The 14,950-nt window shown below is 46.6% G+C and overlaps 2 protein-coding genes across 2 annotated transcripts; one reads left to right on the top strand and one right to left on the bottom strand.

The window, feature by feature from the left end:
• Window positions 1-48: 48 nt before the first annotated feature.
• On the top strand, window positions 49-2,693 carry LOC104071736 (PHD finger protein 13-like). The gene is made up of 3 exons (XM_009584277.1): window positions 49-155; window positions 592-1,144; window positions 1,554-2,693. The coding sequence occupies exons 2-3, from the start codon at window positions 925-927 to the stop codon at window positions 1,778-1,780; spliced, it is 447 nt and encodes a 148-aa protein (XP_009582572.1). The 5' UTR covers window positions 49-155; window positions 592-924; the 3' UTR covers window positions 1,781-2,693.
• Window positions 2,694-8,117: 5,424 nt separating this feature from the next.
• DNAJC11 (DnaJ (Hsp40) homolog, subfamily C, member 11) lies at window positions 8,118-14,500 on the bottom strand (the record flags this gene model as incomplete). Its single annotated transcript, XM_009584278.1, has 10 exons — window positions 8,118-8,416; window positions 9,097-9,226; window positions 9,668-9,810; window positions 10,483-10,540; window positions 10,664-10,733; window positions 11,038-11,193; window positions 12,189-12,305; window positions 12,757-12,842; window positions 13,233-13,422; window positions 14,427-14,500. Coding segments are annotated over 10 exons (1,050 nt in total), but the record flags the coding sequence as incomplete, so codon positions are not given.
• Between the last annotated feature and the right edge of the window lie 450 nt (window positions 14,501-14,950).

Here is a 14,950-nt window from a genome sequence, read left to right as displayed (position 1 = left end):
CCCCGGCCGTGCCCGGCCCCGCGGCCGCCGCTGACCCCCCTCTTCCCCCGCAGGACTTCTCCCCCGCCTCCCGGCGGCACCGGACCGTGGAAGACTTCAACAAGTTCTGCACCTTCGTCCTGGCCTACGCCGGCTACATCCCCTACCCGCAGGAGGTGAGGGGGCACCGGGCGGGCGCCCTCCGCGGGCGAGCGGGTCCTGCGCAGCAGCGTCTGCTGGGCTTTTCAGCAGAATCAGACGCGGCGAGAAGGTTACGCCTCCGCGCCGAATCCGAGACAAAAGGGGGAACCACCGCAGCTGGGAGGGCTTGAAGTGATGGGATGGGTGGCTGCTTTTTGGGCGGGGTGAAAAAAGTACGGATCCCGGAATCGCTCCGACAGCCTTGCCGGGGCCTGGGTAGCTCCGGGCTGCGGCTCTGCCCAGCTGGAGATCCCTGCGGCAGCGCAGGTTATGGGGCGGCGTGTGGGGAGAGCGGGAGCTTGGACTTGGGTGAGATCGGCAGCGCCTCAGGGGAAAGGGCGCAATGCCTCAGCGCCGCACGCGAGTCGGCTCCAAATTAATGTTTTTATCCGCTTGCTTGACGTTTTCCAGGAAACGCCGCTGAGGAATAGCCCCAGCCCTCCCAACAGCACCGGAGGCACGATTGACAGCGATAGCTGGGATCCCCGGTTCAATGACATTCCCTCTTCTGTTTCTCTGCCCGCCAAGAACAGAAAGAACTTTAGTCAGCTTAAGCGAGCGAAACCGTATGGTTCCCTGTTCCAGCGGGCAAAACCTGGCAACTTCCTGCCGGAGCGAAAGCAAATCGATAAGATCAGGAAGAAGAAAAAGCTGAAGAGGAGGGAAACGGAGGTGTCTGCAGAGGAGGACTACGAGGAGAAGCTGCTGGAGCTGGAGGCGGAGGACTCTTACGTAGAGACACCGATGAGCCCCTCGTCTGAGGGCGATCCCCAGTCTGCGACTGAGCACTGCTCAGTGTGGGACTCCGACACGCCTTCCAGCGTCTCCTACCCTGCCGTGACGGCTGAGCAGACAGTGGAGATCCAGAGCGTGGGCAAACGAACGGTCATTCGGCAGGGCAAGCAGGTGGTCTTTCGGGATGAGGACGGCACCGGCGACGACGAGGACATCATGGTGGATTCGGGTAGGTGGCCTGGCTGTCAAAAGAGGATTAGCCATGTGGAAGCAGTGGTGCTCTTGCCGATCTCTTTGGTACTTTACTTGTAGCATAAGGATAACGCCAAGGTGCACTGCCTGGGCAGAATTAAGTAGTGGCTGGGTTTTTGTGGGGAAGGGGGGGTTGGTTGGCTGCTTTTGCAATAAACTGAGTGAAAAGCTGTGACTTTAGAGCAGCAGCTGGTTCTCCTCTCCTGGATTACTGCCTCTCTTGTACTGCTGAGAGTCTCTTCCCGTGCAAGAGAGACCTCGAAAAATCAGCAAAGTGCCTGTCTTTGAAACCCAGGTAGTTAATTTAGCACGAAACGAGAGTAAATTCCTGGTGCAGGTGAGAGGTGTTGACCGTTGAAAACACAGCTTGCTGTTTCTTTTTGCAGATGACGACTCGTGGGACCTAGTCACTTGCTTCTGCATGAAGCCTTTCGCCGGGCGGCCGATGATCGAGTGTAACGAGTGCCACACCTGGATCCACCTCTCCTGCGCCAAAATCCGCAAGTCGAACGTCCCAGAGGTCTACATATGTCAGAAGTGCCGGGACTCCAAGTTTGACATTCGCCGTTCAAACCGCTCCCGGACGGGCTCGCGCAGGCGCTTTCTGGACTAGGGGAGGGAGGCGCGTGCTGGTGCGCTGCTTGGGCAGGCGGGCGAGCTGCGGACGCTGGCCAGGAGGCCGGGGAGAGCTCCCCCGAACTGCTGCTGCTCAGGCTGAAGGGCTGCCTAGCTGGCCTGCGCTAACAGGGACGAGGAATCGCCAAGTCGTGGACAGCCGGGGCTGGAAGAGGCCGACTGGTCAAAACTGCTGCTAGATACCGATTAGCTCAAGGGACAGACTAAGCTCTCTGGGTTTGGTGGGGTTTTGTCCGGTTACAACTATGAATTGGGTGATGTCTGGGGAATGTATAATACCTTTGCCACGTATGTTTTCTCATCCCATCAGGAAACTGCAAACCTCCTCTGTGCTAGGAAACTCCTCCTCCTCCAAAGAGGGAGGAGGAGGGAATCTGTGTGAAGAGTCTGAAAAGTAAATGGCCATGTGTTTTAATTTTAATGTAATATTATACCTGCCCATTTGTCCGTATATATCAATCTTAGATATTCTAAGGCTCCATAGGAGTGAGCATCAATGCATACCGACCTCTGCGCGATCTGCCTCCCCTTCAGTGGGCCCGGGCAGTAGGGGAGTTCTGTGATTTTGGCATCGTTCAAGTGAAAATGGGACTTCTTCCTGTGCCAACAGACCAGCGCATTTAAAGGAAGAGAGTGGCCCTTTTTCTGGACAGGCAGCGCCGGGGATTAGTGACATCAGATTTCTTCCTAGAAGGTCTCTTCTTACGGTGATTTTTTGTGACTTTGTTTTGCATGATCGGCTCAAATGTGTGTATGGGGGGATACCGTTTGCTCTGTTTCCCGGCCCTTCATTTAAACTCTAAGGTGCTGTTTTAAGAAGATGATGACTCTCCCTTTTCTCAGCCCAGAATTCAAATGTGGACTGTAAAACGGGCCGTAGTAAACTTAGAATCTGGCAGGTCTGGTTTGGGATTTGATCATTTCCATCCGAGTACTATAGCTGAGTTGACTTTTGTTTTCACTGTTTGTTTTTTGAGACTGGATTTGTAATCAAAAAAACGGAATCTTTAACCTATTGGTTGCAAATTATACAGATAAAAGCAAATGCAGGCTCTGCAGCTAGCAAGATGAAGTGCAATGAAGATCCGTCCCATGCGGGGGACAACAGGAGAGCGCCGAGGCCCCCGCCGATGCTGCGGTCCCTCGACGGGACTTCCTGGGGCCGCAGCCTGAGGGAAATCTGTTCAGAAACATGATGGGGAGTCGAGGCTTGTACGCAAGGCCACTGAGATAGCGGCGTTGTTCCTTGATGACCAAACAGAGCGAGATGTATGTATTGCACAAATTTGGTTTACATTTCAAGGTATTTCTCTGAAGTTATGGCTGATGAACAATGTGTGCTCTGTCTGGTGAGACGGTGAGGCAAGGGGAGTCACTGGCTGGTGCCGCAGCTGAAGCGAGGTATGTGTCCACGTTAGTCCTGCAGATACACCGCATTAGACCACCGCCTTATCCGAGTACTGGCTCATCAGGAGATGCATCCTGGTGATGACCACGGGTCCTTCCAGTACACAGTCAGGTACCCTCCTTCAGATGTCTGACATGGGCTGCCAAAGCTTCAGGCAGACAGTCGAGCACTGCAGTGCCCTGGGGCTCCGCTGCGTGGGACACAGGGGTGTGAAAGGTCTGCAGGCCTGGGTCAGGATGACGGAGCTGTACAACGTGCAACTGTTCTTCAGTCCTGCTTCTTTATAAAAATCCCATTCTGCCAAGCTGCAACAAGTGACTCTGGGTTCTGAAAACCAGCTCCAGCTTCTGTAAAACCTTAAGACCATGACTGTGGTACGCTGCCTTCCAGAAGCTATGTGGAACCACCAAGGAGTTTGCCAAAGACTTGCCCCCGATGGCTGCCTGACTGTTCTTTGCAGCCAGAAAAATAACCAAAGTTCTCAAATGCTGCCATTTCACTCTGCAAACAGAAAGGCTTTGGAAGATCCTGGTCGCAAGCTGCGTAAGGGTTGGACCTGCTCTGAAAATTGGTATCTCTGTCTTTACAGCGTGTCTGCAATTCAACTGGACCTCTGTGGAATGCCTTCCTGAAGCTTTTATGGGAGAAATGGCAAACTGCCAAGCAAACTGCCTCTTTTTCACAGAGGTTCGATACTAATCAATGTGAGACTGACTCTTGTTCTGTTACCTTTTCAGATTTATCCCAATAGATGGTGTTTGACAAGTCCAGCACGTTACAATATCAGCAGAGAGAAAAAAAAAAAGTAACATCTCCATTCTTTTAGTTCATCACTTTCAGCCATGTATAATTATAGTTTAATTCAGAACTTTATTTTTTCATTAAAACTGTTTTAATGAACCACGTTTTTTTTCTTAAATGTGAAACAAGTGAACAATGATTTTGTTTTATTCCGAACTCAGGAGTCTGCTGTTATGATTTACTGGTGTGTAAAGCAGTTGTGCCAGGCGGCAGCAAGACTTGACGCTTCAAGCACTCTTCCCTAAACGATACACAAAGTCAGGTATGGATAAGAAGTGTTGCAAACATATCTTTCATGTGCTGACAGTTATCCCCACCTCTCCCTGCAGCAGTTGCTCCTTGCCCAGCCTCTGCTGTGAGTAAGGTAAATTGTGGTGGAGCCCCGTCACTGGTGCAGCGACAAGCACGGGGCAGGGTGGAGCGATGGGAGGCAGGCGATGCCTGCTGCTGCAGGAGCCCAGAGTGGCTAAAGGCAGCCGGGACGCTGCACTGTGCTCGCTGACAGGGACCTGCCGAAAGGTGTGAAGGCTGGTGCAAGCCCGGGGCGAGAGAGCTTGGGTCAGGATGCCTACGGTGTTGGCAGTGCGCAGCCCTAGCAGGGGTCCTTTGTGGAGAGCGCCTGAAAGGCAGGCTTGGTGGGTAGAAGCCGGGTGTGGGGCAGGGCAAATCACACCAGGTGAGACTGCTGGCCAAGGTGACTCCATGCCTGTCCCACTTGCCTGCAGCCAGGTCCCTGCAGGACGAGGCATTGCAGCCTCAGAAACAGACCTTGGGCTGTGCTGCACCTGCCTCGCGAAGACTGGCCTGCTCAGCCAGACCCAAACCAAAATCCCTTAACCCTCTGGGAGCTGTGCTGAAGGAGAGCTCCTTCCCTCCCACCTGTCCCTCCGCAGGGCAGCCCTGAGGACCCCAAACCACCAAAGGGATGCTGGTGCCCTGGTGCCACCCCTCAGCTCCTGTACATGCCACAACCTCAGCTGCTGCTCAGCCATGTGCATTCAAAGCAGCAGCCTTAACACTTTGGCAAACTTAAAAGATGGCTCAACTCTTGGAAATGGCACTGGATCATATTAGAAGCTAAGCTCTGCTTGCTTGTAGCTTCTATTTTAATTCTATTTTTAATATTGTATTATATGGAGTGATAAACAGAAGTCCCAGAGGAGTTGTAGCTGCAAAATGGCAGCTTCTCACAGAGCAGAAATGGTGTTGAAAGTAGCCGTTTCTCAAGTGGGGCTATTCTTACAATCTCTTTATTGCACTGATAGAAAATAAGGAAGAGAGGAGGAGGTGGGCTGCAGTAAGTACTCAGCAGGAGAGACTGACCCAATACCCGGCTCCAAGGGAGGAGACAGACAGGACAGGCAGTGAACTCCACCGTGTGGACACAATTCAGCAACGTTTGACAATTACAAACACTGCAGAGAAGCAAAAATGGAGCTCACGCATTAACTACTGCAGACAACCTGCTGCAGCAGCCTCATGGAAGGGCACTTGCGGTACTTGAAAGGAAGGGAAAAGCAAGAGTCTGAATCCTTGGTGGGCTGATCTGACAGGAAAAAACAAGCTATATACTTTTTATGATGTTTAGCCAGGGAACGGGGCAAGGCCTGTGTCAGGATTAATCATGACGGATTTTACTTTAACAAGAGTCACAAATTCAAATGTTCGAAGTACAAAGTTAAGGTTCATCCCTTGCACAAACTTCTTTGCAATTAGAGAGAAAGATAATTCGGAGGTGCTAGGGGAAGACAGCATAGAGGGGGAAGGCAGGAGAACCAAGTCAGTTCTCTGACAAGAACACAGCTGTGATTAAGCAGAAAGCACCTGCTTGACTCCAAGCCCTGGCCAGGCAGCTGAGCTGTCTTCAGGTATGAACGTACTGATTGAGTTGCACAGGAGGAGGTTTAGATGGTTTTTACAGCAGAACTGGTGCCTGGAGCTCTGGTCCTTGTAGCCTTCCACTGGCTGGGCCACCCTGGTACATGGTTGTCAAAGACGAGAGCATGCACAGGAAGACAAGGGAAGACTCTTGTAGTAAAACCTAAAGTAAATCCTAAACCTGTATCTTCACCTCAAGAATTTCCGGTTTAAAGGCTCTGGCTGAAAAGACTAGCATGCATTCCCATATTCTCATTTTACACATTTGCTGGGTCAATTAGAGATGAATGTGTCACCTCATGTTTCTATCGCATTTTAAAGTTTGCACCCAAAGATGCCACCCTGTTACAGGTTTTAACTGCTGGAGTAGAAACAATGCACTCTGCCTCTCAGAAATGTTATTTTTCAAGTGTAGCAATACCATGGAACATCTTGAAGTACTGAATCAGTTTTTAGAATCACATGGCTATTTCTCTACATTTTAATGTAGACAATATGCAAGAAAACACTTTCATGACAGCAGAAACTATATCTCAGGAAGTCAGAAACGAGAATTGTTTTATTGTGCAAACTTTTTTCATGAAAACACTCTGCAGTGTCATTGCTCTGCTAGTTACAGGGCTATGCCAAGATTCTTCTTTGTAATTAGCAGTAAATGTGTTGTCACCATTTTGCACTTGCTTATGCAAAACTCAATTCCCAGTACTCCTCCTGGGAGTATTTTGCCACATCCTAGTCACTACAGACTGGCTCTCACTCTTGACCATACACTTCATGCAGTGACAAAACATGAAAAAGGAATTTCTGGTGGAGATTTCTGCCCGGTTCAACTAGTTACAGATACAAGAGATCAAAAGAGGGAAATAAGCAGGATGTGACAGAGGGTGCAGTTACATTTACAAAACTTGCAACCCTTGCTTTTCAGGAGTTTATTTTCAAGAGTGTCCTACAGATGCAAAGGGAACATGGGCTGCTTTTCAGCTGAATATAATTTATTGCACATTTTACATTTAATTTCAGATCAACAGAACACCGGTCATAAGTGAAGTAAAATCCTGCACCGGGAGCTAATTACAACTGAAGAGGGTTTTTTTGTTTTTAATAAAACAAAGTGAACACCCCTTAATTGTATGAACTTGTTTTTTTAGAGGGCGGGGAGCATCTCTTTCAGACTGGCTCAAATAAGTCTGCTTTTGGAAATCTAATTCTCCTGTTACAATGACTTGAGCAAAGAGAACCACAGTTGCACAGAAAAAGGGGCCAGGTATGTGTCAGGAAATGATTTATGGTAGTTGTCAAGAGCAACAATGCACTGCCAAGATAGGTTTTTTTTCCCTCTGTCTCTCACATGTAAGCAATGAAGGCTGCTCTAGGACTCACCAAGAGCAGAACTGTGACTGAGAAACAGCCACGATTATTCCTTTTCTCTATGAAAAAGCCTTGGTAGTGTTGACGTATGCACTGTGTAGTAGATACTATAAGGCTGCCGTTTCCATCTGCTGTGTCACTAGAACAGGACTGCCCTTTTTGCTGGTAAATCACTGGCAAGGCTTCTATGCAAGATTAAGCCAATGGATTTATGTCATAACTGATGCTTTTTATTAGAAAGGGCAGCTGAATTTTACGTTTTCAGCTCTTTACCCATTTGGCATCTCTCCTCACTTTGGTCTGGTTTACTTGTATAAACTACGTTCCTCTTTTTCCTAGAAATAAATTAGATTGGAAGAGATAGTTGCAGCGTCAGAATCAAATGAAATGAATTGCTGTCCTTCTCCCCTGCTTGCTTTCCTCTTTTCTTGAAAACCTTGATAGTACATGGTTCTAGGTGGCAGAAGAATCAATAAGACTATTACACCCCGTGTCCTTGTCTGGAATAGCAGTGTTTGAAATGAGCAACTGGCTGAAGAGGTCCATGTTACTACAAAAGGCAAAGAACTTCATTTCAAACATACCTGTTCTTAACAAGTACATTTCAAATACAGATTTGAGACGGAAAACAATCTCTGTCCTCTTTCCAACAAAAAGATTTACACAGAGGCCTTCCAGGAGGTGGCCAGAGAACTTAACTTCCACTCACGAGCAGAAAAAGGCATGTTACCTACCCCAGGAAGTATGTGGAGAAGTGAGAACAACAGGTCTTCCTCCCTGCTCAGTGCAAGAAGATATATGTGTGACTGTGGCCAAACTGCAGCAGGAAAGACATGGCTGCATGACGGGTGCTGCTCAGTGCCCACTCACACAACCTCAGCAGAAAGTACTGTGCATTCAGAGTCACGTTGCTTTATTGGTTACTGAGCCACAATTCAGAGAAGTATTGCCTTGGAGCCACCTGTAGAAGCAGGTTCTCTCATTTTGTCTCCTAACATAACTGGTAGGACACCACCTGCTATATGGATAGTAAAAATAAAAATGTCTCTGTTCAAACGTGTAGCGTCCGGGGGAAGGTTTTGTAGTTTCCATTGACCCAGGTACCGTAATGGACACGCACACTCTGACCAGATTAGCCATCTGCATCGATTCTGTGAGCTGTTGGATGAGAACAATAAATGGATACATGCCACTGCTGTCAGATGAACAGAAGTCTAGTTTGAACTTACCACTGTACCAGGCAGAGACAGGAACATTTCTGGCTGCTAACTGAACACGATTCATATACACCTCCAATGTACTTATGGAAGCTTTGTAAGTTGGATATGCTTCTTAAATTGGGCCAGGGAGCTGGTCTAGAGTAAACACGAGGTTTGTGCCCTTTAGCCAACTCCCCAGACCTACAGGGGTACCAGTAAAACTTCTCACTAGCAGATACCGGTTTCACAAAATTATTCTGGCAGGGAAAATGTTTTGGCAGATAGATAAATGGGGATGAAGAAGAAATCTAGCTCAGGCCTCCACCATACCTTCATACATTCAATTCAGTCCTCAAAGGGCAATCGAGTGCTGTGAATTGCCCAGCAGGGACGCCAGCAGCTGTAGGAGGCCTCTGCTTCTCACTCCAGTTAGATATATAAGGTTAGATGGTATAAACAGCTGCAGTGGTGCTGCTGAACTGTTTTAGGTCATACTCCAGAGGCATATCATGGTCAGTCCATTTCAGTAACCCCAGCTCTGAACCCCAGAAGCCCAATTCTGTGTGCTTCACCACACAGAGCTGAAGCAATCCTTTACTGGTTCCTGAAGGAAGAAGCAGGGCGGTCCTTGCTACTTACATTGCTTTGGTATCCTAAGGGCCTCATTGTCAGCTGACATCACTTGGTGCAGAACTCCTCGGAACTGATAAAGCACTTTCAAACTCTTCTCCTCACCCACACAGGGGTCGTAGAAACCTGGCAGCCCAGCCTTGAACCAGAGAAGGACAAACTGAGCATCAGGGAATGGATTTTCACAGCTCTTCAAAAACATTTATTAATGCCAAAATGAGGTGTCATTAAAAAAAAGGAGTCTTGTTGCCAATGAAATGAGACAAGAAGCTGAGGAATCGCCTCCCCAGTGGCAAGTTCTAAATGCAGAAAAGAGCGAATCAGGGGGTGGGAAATTTCTGGTGTACAGCCCCAGAGTCTGTAACACATCGTTTCTTTGGCACTGGAAATGCCCAGAGAAAGAGAAGTTCCTGGAGGTTCATAACACTTGGTATGTAAATGGCTTCTGTAAATTGATCTAGAGTCACTAGCTTCAAGCACACTGGAGAAACCCCCTGGTAGGAGAGCATACAGTTCAATTGAAATTCTGAGTCACAAGATTGAGCTCTTGAGTCTGGGCTTTGACAGAACAGCTACGTACCTTGGATGACTCTGTAAGGATGAGTTTAGAGTCTTTCACCAAGCACTGCAGGGGCACAGTCACATCTATTACTTTCACCTTCTCATTCTTCCTGCTGTTGTCATTAACAAACTTCCCGTACCAGGCGTTCACTACAATCAAACCTGCATTCACATGAAATGTGATGAAAGGCTTCCCACTGACAGCTAGGCAGACACTGATGAAAAGACCATCCCGGCATTTTCTCTTGCTTTCAACAATATTTAAATTTTCTCTGCCTGGACCCATGCTTCTCAAGACAGAAGAACAGTTCTACTTGGGTGTTTGTTAGCAATTTTCAGTACTAGGACAGAATGACATGACTTCAGTGCCACACTGATGTGACAGTCCAAGTGGATGCCAATGCACTTTGGAACACTCTCTTGGAAATTGCTAGCAAACGTCAGAATTCTGATCTCCATTACAATCCAGGAGCAAACTGTGTAAGCTAGAGACCAGTGAAACCTAAACTTCAGGCTACAACTTTTGCACATATTTATACACATACCTTTCTCTTGTGAAGAGATGAATCCAGACTATTGTCTTCACCCTTTTGATCCACCTCACAGCACGTCCCAAAAAAATATTCAGTGCATCCCTACTAAGCTCAGGCACCAGAAGCCAAATCATAATGGAACTTCCCCACTACATGCGCAACAGCAGTTACGCTGTGCTTCATTAGGGATGGAAATGAAGAAACAATACCTTGCATTTCTCCCCCTCAACCACTCAGCCTTTGTGTTGTTCCTTCCTCTCTCCAAATTTATGGAACAAGTAAATGGTGTTGTAATCTTTACCCATTCTGGCTTCCTCCGCTTCAATTATCCTCCGGACAGACTCTTGCATTAACTGGACCTGTCACAACAAAAGGGGCAGAGCAAAAAACAAGCAGTGTCAGACACTGTGTCCAAAAGGGAAAAACACAGACTGAAAAGAGCTTCCTTTAACTACGCGGGATTAGTTACGGGAAAGACTTACCGCAGCTTCAGCCTCCTGCTTCTTCTGAAGGATGTCACTGGCTGTACTCTCCCTTTGCTTTTCCAGCTCTCTGGCATAAGGAAGTTAACATCACATCAGGCCTACACAGTGGATGGGATTCAGCCACAAAGTGGCAGATGTCTACTTACCCACCCCAATTACAGTTGACCCACAACCTCACACAAATGAGCTCGGTTTTAAGGTTTTTCCCCACCTTTCAAGATATTTTTGTAGGCTTCCGGAATTCAGTAGTATTGGTGATGTAGTGAACCGCAGTGCCTCAGCTGGATGTCCCAGCCTTTGCACCAGGCTCCTAGAAGCACTTCAGTGGGACTTCCCAGCTCTGAATTTAAAACACAGTGTTGCGAGCTCACCTCTCCTTTTGTGCCCTGAGGTAGGGTTTGATGATTAGCCTATGCATGGCAAAGTAGATAACTAGAGGTCCCACGGTGGCATAGAATACAGCACTGGGAAGCAGCTGATCTGTTAGGTGGACAGGGAAGAAGTAGGTCTGGCTAGCCCTATTCAACCTGGAACAAAAAAAGAACATAATGACAGGTAAGAAGAAACACAGAGTTTAATGTGCTTGATTAAGTACCCTTAGCAGCAGTGTATGCTGCTGATGCTGAACCAAAGGAGAGATGAATGACGAACTCAAAAAGGTGAAACTCTGATAAACCGAAACAAGACAATGATAAGACAGGCAGCTGACACCATCCAGAGCCAGACTTTTATGTAGCAGACATCTCTTGTGATAGTACCTGGCCATTCTAAAGTGATTTTTTAATCTTAGGAGAATTTATTCGGTCATTAATTTCACCAGAGAAAGGGACCAACATCATCATCAAAAGAAAAGAAAATGCTTATAGAGAAGGTCTATGCTCACAACACTGGCATGTGCCTTCAAGGAAGGAGTTCATTAATATTTTTCTGAGGCTTATAATAATATTTATTTTAGAAAACATTAGTTTTCTTGGGACAGAGGACTTCATGTCTTTACAGTTTCTGCATCCTGGCACGCCCTCTGCTGGCACCAATTAAAAGTGCACTACAGTATATGAACCCTTAAAGGGTTCTGCCCCTCTTTGTGAACTGCATCTTATTAATAGAATCATCACCTATATTAGTGAACGATAACTAATTCAAGTATATACTTGCATACAGTGTTATAAAAACGGAATGCAATTAAATCCATTTCTACTAATAATATATTCAGAAATCTTCCATCCACTTACCATAATGCTCCAAACCTTACTTTAAGCTGTATTTTCAGAATATTTTGATGCACACCCACACTAGTCCTAAAAGAGGTGGCTCAGGCTCAGAGTAACACTGGCAGAAGGCACACATTGCTTCCAACGGGCACCACTTGTATTAGAGGTGAGGGCAGCTGCAATCTTTCATAGTGATATATCAATATACCTGTATTGACCTAAGATTGGGACCTTCCCACCTGAATATTGGAAATAGAATAATGCAGATTACGGTCAGCCTCTGCAATCTAGAGTTGTAATCTTGAACTGACTTGATTTTCAAAGACACTCCTTGGGGAACACCAACACTGATGGTGGCTCCTAAAATGCTGTGCCTGGAGATCTTCCTCTCTGCTCCATACTCCACTATGGTCCCAAAGAAACCTGCCCTAGAATGACAGAACCAAAAACAGGTCAGACAGGGAAAACTCTTGAATTTCTCTTTACTGAATCCTGTAATTCCCCACCAAGTAAAACACGGAAATATAACCGTGTGCAGCAGATGTTGGCTATTGGAAGATTCACTGTGTATCTACAAGGTGAGATTAGCCTTTTCAGCTTGTAAAGTAGTAAACAGACTACCCAAACTTCTGGCTTTCTTATTGGTGATGATATAGAGATATCACACACAAGTATTTTAAGTTCCACTTATCCAAAGAGGTACACAAAGCTAAGCCTTCGAGATATTCACTTCAGCATTTGCCAGATTAAATTAATGAAAAGCAGATTCCCAAAGACCACAGAAGCATTTGATTTCCATGGAACCCGGAGGCCTACAACAGCAGGAGAGGACAGATTCTTTAGGCTGTGAGCAATATGAATTTTCTCTTGCACACTTACTTGAGAGAACCTTTCACTCGTGTTTGATCCTCATCCTGAAACTTATGCTGATAACTGACCATCATGAAAGAATGGGGGATTCCCAGCTGAAATAAAAGAGGCACAAATGTATGAAAACGTACCCCTGGCCACCACTGAACGTTCCCCCAAATTTCCTTTCTTATCCTTTAAGTGGCACAGAAAACATAGCAATGCTTGCCACTTACTCATCACAGCCTGCAATCTCTGCAGTCTGTGTTGTGCATCCTGACCCTAATCTGAGCTGATCCACATTAGATATGACAATGTTGGGTGCAAAGTGTCGTGCTCTGCCAAATGCAGCTGGTTACCTACATTACAGGTTCGTACGAGACGGTACCAACTGCTCTGTTATCCTCTAGTCCCAAGCCAAAATACTGGTGGAATGGAAAAGCTGAGGCACTTCTCTCCCATGGGTTGGCATCACTGTCCCCTGCATACAGCAACAGGCCTCTCACCTGTAACGCCACAGTGAAATGGCTGGTTTTTGTATCACGGACAATACTAGTGTTCATGGCTGACTGGATGCCCCACCGCCACTGTAAGTAGCCCATCGTGTTCTTGTCGAGGTTGCGGGCTAGGACTGTGGTGAGGCCTGGGCGGATCCCACGGGATGAAAACTGCAGGGCACAGTTTGTAGTGATGAAACTAGGAGAAATAAGGAAAGCCTCATCAGTGGTAACACACAGGCTCCCAGATGGCCTCAAATTCCTTCCTTCCCAGGAGCCTTGCTGAATATGCAGAGACTATCCTGCAAAGAGCATGACGCTTGAGGGTTTCAGGAAAAACTCAAAACTAATTTAGACTGTACTGACCACAGCAGCGGCCAGAAGAACAGGGTCATGCCCTAGTTTATTGGTCTGTGCCACAACACTGCAGCCAACGCAGCAGGCTACCCTTCAGCCTTTGCCCTAGGCAGATAAAGTCCTGGTCTTCTGTAGAGGCAGCACACTTGGCTGCTAGAAGATAGCAGCCCTGCTATTTAATAATCCTCAAGCATCAGCTCCAAAAAACAGCATTAAAGGACTCTACAGGGAACAAGATCCCTGTATAAGCTCTGAGGAATGGCATATTTACTAAATTAGAAAATATAAAAAGAAGGAAGTCTACACTGGCACCTACAATGCTCTAACATATGTGTTCAATCACAACCCTTACCTTGTACTCTCCTTTGCAACTTGAGACCTCTATTCATTTGTAAACAGACACCACACTAGTGGCAAATTTGGCATTATTTCCCTAAAATATGACATATTATCTCCTCTTTCACTATCAGAAACTCTATCTCACGCATGGAAGCCCCAGAAGAGCTCCCCAATTTTTTGTTCTGCTGCCAGAGCAAACTTCTGTTGCTCTGATCGTGAGATCATGCCTCAAGTATCACAAATTCATGACAAGATCAAATACAAATCTAGGGATGTGGAATAGAGACCTTCCTTAAAATGGAAGTATGAAAATGAAGTATGTGGGAGACACCCACAGACCAAAAGAATACAAGCATTTTGATCAGTACTAACGCACGACCTTAAGTCTAAAGAAGAAATATCTTATTTTGTAGGATAGAAAAACCCAAATTAACATGGAAGAGAATTCAAGCCATTTAGTTCCTTAGTGTGGAATATTAACCATTAGACCATTTTTCTAATATTTACCATCTTGGTGTAAGATTACGGAATATCTTCAGACCAAAGAGAGGTCCCTGAAGGTCTCCTGCTCCAAACTCCAACTGTTTAAATGCACAATGACAAATTGTTAGAAGAAAACATCTTTTACAACAGTGACAAAGTACTTCACAAGTGGTTTCGGCTGGGGTAGAGTTAATTTTCTTCCTAGTACCTGGTACAGTGCTGTGTTTTGGATTTAGTATGAGAATAATGTTGATAATACACTGATAATAATGTTGATAATAATAGTATGAGAATAATGTTGATAATAATGTTGCTAAGTAGTGCTTACACTAAGTCAAGGACTTTTCAAGTTCTCATGCTCTGCCAGGTGCACAAGAAGCTGGGAGGGGGCACAGCCAAGACAGCTGATCCAAACTGGCAAAAGGGATATTCCATACCATATGATGTCATGCTCAGTATACAAACTGGGGGGAGTTGGCCACAGAGCAGCGATTGCTGCTCTGGGACTGGCTGGGTGTCGGTTGGCCGGTGGTGAGCGGTTGCATCAC

This window comes from Fulmarus glacialis, unplaced genomic scaffold (assembly GCF_000690835.1).
Source record: "Fulmarus glacialis isolate BGI_N327 unplaced genomic scaffold, ASM69083v1 scaffold25868, whole genome shotgun sequence".
NCBI classification, from domain to species: Eukaryota; Metazoa; Chordata; class Aves; order Procellariiformes; family Procellariidae; genus Fulmarus; species Fulmarus glacialis.
Note: the sequence above shows the minus strand (reverse complement) of the source record. Positions and strands in the feature narration are given on the sequence as shown.

Bases quoted from the DNA above. Each gene is read 5' to 3' on its own strand.
- LOC104071736 (XM_009584277.1), top strand. From the start codon at position 925: ATGAGCCCCTCGTCTGAGGGCGATCCCCAGTCTGCGACTGAGCACTGC. The intron at 1,145-1,553 runs GTAGGTGGCCTG...TTCTTTTTGCAG, and splicing joins GGACATCATGGTGGATTCGG to ATGACGACTCGTGGGACCTA.